Here is a 7,343-nt window from a genome sequence, read left to right on the forward strand (position 1 = left end):
GAGAGAACAATCACGGGAGAAGGAAGTGCTGCTTATGCACAGGGAGACAGCTCAGGGTGCAGGAGTGTATGGTGGGATGGACACTGGGAAGAGGTAACCATGGGGAGGAAGTGGGAGGGGAGCTGTTGCATTGTGGTAAACTGTGGTCAATGACATGAGACAAGGTACATGTGAACTGCTGTATGGAAAGTGAATTTGCTCTGTAAATCTTCACCCAAATAAAAATAAATAAATTAAGAAAAAAAAAAGAACATTCTTACAAATTAATCGTAGCGATTGTTTGTTTGTTTACCTTCCATAGTTCAATGGCCACAGGCTGATGTGGTGGACTGTCACAGTATATGTCTTCCACGGTGTTTTTCCAAAACTGCATTCGCATCTGTCCAATTGTCTTCTCAGACACTGAGTCCTTAACCTGTAAACAGAGTTTAAAAATTGTAACTAATGCACTGTTCAGTTTCCTGCTGTGACTCTGCAAAATCTCATAATCTGAGCTAAAAACTATATTTAATTCTATATATTTGCTTTAATTTTTCCTTTAAGCAATTAAATTGTTGCCACTACTAGTTACCCAAACAAAAGCTAAAAATTACTTAGTGATGACTTTTTTTATTTCTAAGATTTATGTTCAAACATAGGGAGCATTCTTCTAGAAATAAATTACAAGGGAAAAACGAGAGGGAGAGAAAATTATTGGATTAAAACAGACTTAACAGATACATCAACTAGTTGTAACTTACAGACTTTTTTGAATCTTGATTTGAACAAACTGTTAAAAACATTGAGAGAAAGATATCCATACAATTGGGAAAATCTGAATACCAGATGTTCAGTAATATTAAGGAGTTACTGTTAAATTTTTAATATGATAATGGTGTTATGGTTATGTTTTTAAAAAGTGAGTTATCTTTTAGAATACATAATGAAATATTTTCAAATAGAAAAATGTATCAGATATTGACTTCAAAATAACCTAGGAATGAGGTGAGTTGAGTAGGGATAGAGAGAAAACAAGATTGGCCACTGAATTTACAGATGAAGTTGAGTGATGGCTACATGAGGTTCATTATATTACCCTCTCTACTTCCGTATATGTTTGAAATTTTCCATAATAAAAAAAGTTTGAAAAATAAGTGGGAGAGAAGAAAAATAATCTTCACTAGTTACTGACGGTAAAAAATTTTCAAGTCTAAAGAAAAAACTAGGAAGCAGAACCAGGAGTTCTTTAGAGGAAGCAGGGAAGGAATTAGCATTTACTTTCTTGAAGTTGGTAACTGTACTGTGGCATGTAAGAGAATATCTTTATTCTTATGAAACACACAGTAAAGATTTTAGGGACAAGGGCTATGCTATAAGCAACATAAAATGGTTCACTTAAAAAAAACTGGGATTTACAACAGCAAAAAGATGGAAACAACCTCGGTGCCCATCAACGGAAGAATGGATAAGCAAACTATGGTACATACACACAATGGAATGCTATGCAACCCTAAAGAACAACGTAGAATCTGCAAAACACCACATAACGTGGACGAACTTGGAAGACATTATGCTTAGTGAAATAAGTCAATCACAGAAGGGCAAATATCGTATTAGTCCATTATTGTAAAAAGTCAAGGAAAGGTTTATATATGGAAGGAAATTTTCTTTGTTGGTTACCAGGGGTGGGAGGGGAAAGGAAGAAACACTGTTAGATGGGTAGAGACAAGTATTGACTTGGGTGAAGAAAAGGTCAATGGACCAAATATGAGTGATCAACATGGTGGCACTGAGGAAGAGGAAGACACAGAGAGGTGCATGGAAGGTACAAGACAACAAAGATGAGCCCTTTTGCACATACAGTACTGTGTTGTCAGTGAAGGCAAACACTGATATACCAGTGGATAGATGGGTGGACAGGCTAAACTATTAGGTATGTCTATTCAGGGGAGAGTATGACCACAACCATGTATAGGGTTGGCCGACAAAGTTTCTACAAGTGTATTTGTATGTTCTGTAAGGATTCCTAGGTATATAGTAGAGCTGACAAGGGACAAGGTTGTAGTCACTTCTTGGCCACAGCTAGCTACGTAGAGGGAGCGAGTAGTTGGACCTGTGGGCTTGGGACCATAGTCGCAGGGGTCATCAAGGTCAATTGGCATAAATACTACACAAAAACATTGTTCCACATCCTACTTTGGTGAGTAACGACTGAGATCTTAAAAGCTTGCAAGCAGCCATCTAGATTTAACGATAGGTCTCTCCTCGTCCAAAGCAAAGAAGACTGAAGAAAACCGAAGACACATGGAAACAACTAGTCCAAGCGAGTGGTACACTATGTAATCCTTAGCTTATATGACTATGAGACCATAAGGGCTAGATAGTTTCTGGCTACCACTGTAAACCACTCCAAGGGGGATATATGTAGGAGAACCTGGACAGAGTGGAAGAACAATGTAGGACAAAACTCAAAATCATTAAAAAGAAAAATAGGACTACGTTTGCTAGTCTGATAGAGCCTGATGGAATGCCTAAGACTACGGCCCCTAGCTGCCCTTCAGATCTGCAATTTAACCTACTCCTGTGGCTTCCTGCCAACAAAAGACAGGCATATGAGCTGAACATTTACATTAAGCAGATACACTTCTTGGAGAAATGAATCATGGGAGAATAGAAGGGCTGTGTACGCAGAGGAAGACAGCTCAATGGGCAGTAGCATATGGGAGGGAAAGACACAGGGAAGAGGCAACTATGGGGAGGAAGTGGGAGGGGAGCTGTTGCATTGTGGGAAATTGCAGTCAGTGTCAGGAGACAGTGTGTGTGAGCTACTGTATGGGAAGTGAATTTGCTCTGTAAACTTTCACCCAAATCACAATAAAAAATTTTTGGAAAATGAAAAAGTGAAAAGTGTGTGTGTGTGTGTGTGTACATATATATAAAGACAGAATAGTAAAGCAACAGAGTAAAATATTAACAACAGAGAAATCAGGGTGGAGGGTATGTATATGAGTATTCTTTGTACTGTTCTTACTTTTCTATGTGTAGAATTATTTCCAAATAAAAAGTTGGAAAAAATCTTGTTTTGGTGCTGAGTGGGTCTCTTAGCAATATTTTGGTGTTCAGATCGCAATGGTATATGGTTTGTAATAAAGTGGCAAGAGTAACCCTTTAGACACAGAAAAATCAATCACTAATTTTATATGGAAAGGAAAGAGACCTCAGATAACCAAAGCACTACTAAAGAAGAACAACAAAGTAGGAAGTTTCACACTCTGTGATCTCAAAATCTAGTATACAGCCACAGTAGTCAAAAGAACCTGATATGGCTACAACAACAGACACTTAGACCAGAAGAACAGCATTGGGAACCCAGAAATAGATCCATCCACCTATAGTCAGCTGGTCTTTGACAAAGGGCCAAAATCTATTAAATGGGGAAGAGGTAGTGTCTTTAACAAATGGTACTGGCAAAACAGGATACCCATTTGCAGAAAAATGAAACAAGATTAGTACCTCACACCACACACGAAAACTAACTCCAGATGGATCAAAGACTTAAATGTGAAACCTAAAACTATGAAGTTCCTCAAGGAAAAACTAGGGGCAAACTTAGGGGCCCTAATATATGGCATTAACAGACTACCAAACATAAGTAAAAATGCACAAACAGCAGAAGATAAATTAGATGAATGGGATCTTTAAAAATTAAATTCTTAAGTCCATTAAAAGAATTATCCAAAAGAGTAAAAAGAGAACTTACAGATTGGGAAAAAATATTGGTAATGACATATCTAACAAGGGACTTATCTTTAAAATTTATAGAAAACCCCAACACCTCAACATCAAAAAGACAAACAATCCAATTAAAAAATAGGCAGAATACATAAACAGACACTTCACCAAAGAAGATACTCAGGTGGCCAACAAACACACGAATAAATGTTTGCAATCATTAGCCATTACAAAGATGCAAATCAAACAACGAGATAGAATCTCACACCAGCAATAACAGCAAAGTTCAACAGGACAGAAAATAACAAATGCTGGGGAGGATAAGGAGAGATTAGGATTCCCATACACTGCTGGTGGGACTGTCAAGTGATACAACCACTGTGGAAATTGGTATGGAGATTCCTTCAAAATTTGGAAATAGAAATACCATTTGATCCAGCAATCCCATTACTAGGTCTACATCCTAAAGAAGTGAGAGGAAGGGCACTGATAGATATATGGACACTCATGTTCATTGCACACTACTGACAATACCAAAGAGATGGAAAAAACCTAAGTGCCCACCAACAGACAAACAGATAGCCAAACGGTGATACATACACACAATGGAATACTATGCAACATTATAGAATAATGAAGACTCCATGAAACACTTTGTAACACAGATGAACTTGGATGACATTATGCTGAATAATGTAAGTCAAACACAGAAGGACAAATATTATATTAGTCTGCTATTGTAAAAAGTCAGGAAAGGTTTACATATGGAAGGAAGCTTTCTTTGTTGGTTATCAGGGAAGGGAGAAAAGGGAGGGAAAATTGCTAGATAAGTAAGAGATAAGTATTGATTTGGGTGAAGGGAAAGGTAATATACCAAAAGCAAGTGACAACACAGTAACACTAAGGAAAAGGAAGACACAGAGAGGTGCACAAGAAGTACAGACAATAATGATAAACACTTTTACATACACAGTACTGCATTATCAGTGGTAACAAACATTAATCTATGGGTGGATTCATAGGTAAACAGGCTAAATGACCTGGTATGTTGAAGCAAAAGTGAATAATATATCCATGACCTTATGTAAGTTTTACAGACAGTATTTCTATGTATGTGCTACAAGAATGTCCAAGAAAGAGATCAATCATGGGAGAACAGAAGGGCAGTGTATGCACAGGGAGACCTCTTGGAGGGCAGGAGTGTACAGGAGGGAAAGACACAGGAAAGAAGTAAGTGACTATGGGGAGGAAGTGGGAACTGAGCTGTTACATTGTGGGAAACTGCAATCAATGTCATGAGACAAAATGTGTATGAACTGCTGTATGGAAAATGAAATTGCGCTATAAATTTTCACCCAAATCACAATAAAAATTTGGGGAAAAAAAAAAATGTCCAAGGACCTCTGGTGGTGTAGTGGATAAGGCATTTAGCTGCTAACCAGGTGGTCAGTGGTTCAAACCTACCGGAAGCTCTGAGGAAGGAAGATGGGACAATCTACTTCCATAAAGATTTATAGCCTCAGAAACCCAACAGGGATCACTAGGAGTTGGAATTGACAAAATGGCAACGAATTTGTTTGTTTGTTTGTTTGTTTTTTGGTTTTGATAAGAATGTCCATATATATAACAGAGCTAATGGGGAAAAGTTAGGATAACTTCCTAGCCACAACCAAACACCCTAAGAAAGTAAGAGTGACTCACTAAGCCCACGAGCTCGAGACCATGTTGCAGGGGACATCAAGCTCAAATGGCGTAACATATTACACAAAAAGATTGTTCTACTTCCTACCTTGGTAACTAAGGTCTTAAAAGCTTGCAAGTGGCCATCTAGACACAACAATTGGCCTCTCCTCGTCCAGATCAAAGAAGAATGAAGAAAAGCAAAGATGCATGGAAACAATTAGTCCAAGGGACTAGTGGACCATGTGAACTTCAGCCTACTTCACGCTGAGACCAGAACTAGATGGTACCCAGCCACCACTGTCGACCACTCAGAAAGAGATCAAAATTGGAGATCCTGGAGGGAGTGGGTGAAAAATGGAGAACAAAACTCAAAGTCATAAGAATGACCAGGCTACTGACCTGATAGAGACTAGGGAAACCCCCAAGACTATGGCCCTTAGTCACCCCTCAGGCCTGGAATTGAATTCACTCTTCTGGCTTCTAGCCAAACAACAGACAGGCACATAAACATTTACACCAGGTAGGTACAGTCCTTAGAATGATCAACCATGGGAAATCAGACAGGCATTTGCACAGGGAGATAGTTCAGAGGGCAAGAATGCATGTGAAAAAAGGACACAGGGAAAAGGTAACCACAGGGAGGAAGTGGGAAAACAGCTGTTACATTATGGGGATTGCAAGCATGTCATGAAATAAAATGCGTACAAACTGTTGTATGGAAACTGAATTTGCTCTGTAAACTTTCACCTAAATCACAATAAAAAACAAAACAGAGTAACCCTTCTAAAACCAACCAAGAAATGATACTCTTCTCAGCTCAAATCCGTCCAATGGCTTCCCATTTTTTTCTCAGAGTAAAAGCGAAAGTGATTGCAATGGTCTCCAAGACCTTACCTGTCTGACCACTGCTACCTGTAACCGTATCTCCCACCATCCATCTGTAGCAGCTACCCTGACTTTCTTCTGTCCTTTGAATGCACCAGGCACACTCAAACCTCAGAGCCTTTGCACTTGCCGTTCTTTCTGCCTAGAAAACTCTCTGCTCTTACAATCTACACAGATTACCCCCTGACTTTCTTCAAATCTTTGCTCAAATCCCCCCTTCTCAGTAAGGTGTTTCATGATCCTCTTTATTTATTTTTTAAATAATTTTTTCAGTGATCTCTCCCCTCCCCTCCCACCTTTGGTAACCAACAAAGTTTCCTTCCATATAGAAACCCTTCCTTGACTTTTTATAGCAATGAACTAATACAGTATTTGTCCTTCTGTGATTGACTCAGCATTAATGTTCTCCAAGTTATGCGGTGTTTTGCAGACTCTACATTATCCTTCAGTGTTGCATAGTATTCCATGTGTGTATGTACCATAGTTTGGTTATCTATTCCTCAGTTGATGGACATCTAGGTTGTTTCCATCTTTTAGCTATTGTAAACAGTGCTGCAATGAACACGGGTGTGCATATATCTGTTCTTGTCCTGGCTCTCACTTCTTTAGGATTGCTGGGTCAAATGGTATTTCTAACTTTTTAAGGAATCACCATACTGCTTTCCACAGTGGTTGTATCATTTTACAGTCCCACCAGCAGTGTATGAGCAGTGTAATCTCTTCACATCCCTGCCAGCATTTGTTATTTTCTGTCTTGTTGAACTTTGCCATTAGTGCCAGGGTGAAATGGTATCTCATTGCTGTTCTGATTTGCATCCCTCTGATGGTTAGTCATTGTGAGCATTTCTTCATGTGCTTGCTGGCTACCTGGATATCCTCTTTTTTGTTTTGTTTAGTTTTTTTTAACTGTGATTTGGGTGAAGATTTACAGAGCAAATTCACTCTCCATACAGCAGTTTACATATACTTTGTCTCATGTCATTGACCAGTTTACCACAATGCAACAGCTCCCCTCCCACTTCCTCCCCATAGTTACCTCTTCCCAGTGACCATACCTCCATACA

At 38.9% G+C, this 7,343-nt stretch overlaps 1 protein-coding gene across 1 annotated transcript in view; it reads right to left on the minus strand.

Annotated features, from left to right (window-relative positions):
* The window catches only part of NDUFAF6 (NADH:ubiquinone oxidoreductase complex assembly factor 6), an 82,481-nt gene that overhangs the window by 59,342 nt on the left and 15,796 nt on the right, over nt 1–7,343 (minus strand). The window contains exon 3 of the mRNA XM_007934856.2: nt 293–415. Coding sequence (XP_007933047.1) covers nt 293–415 — 123 coding nt within the window. The remainder of the gene's footprint in view (nt 1–292; nt 416–7,343) is intronic.

Source organism: Orycteropus afer, unplaced genomic scaffold, assembly GCF_000298275.1.
Source record: "Orycteropus afer afer isolate SDZICR_OR568_19922 unplaced genomic scaffold, OryAfe1.0 scaffold00021, whole genome shotgun sequence".
In the NCBI taxonomy this organism is placed as follows: domain Eukaryota; kingdom Metazoa; phylum Chordata; class Mammalia; order Tubulidentata; family Orycteropodidae; genus Orycteropus; species Orycteropus afer.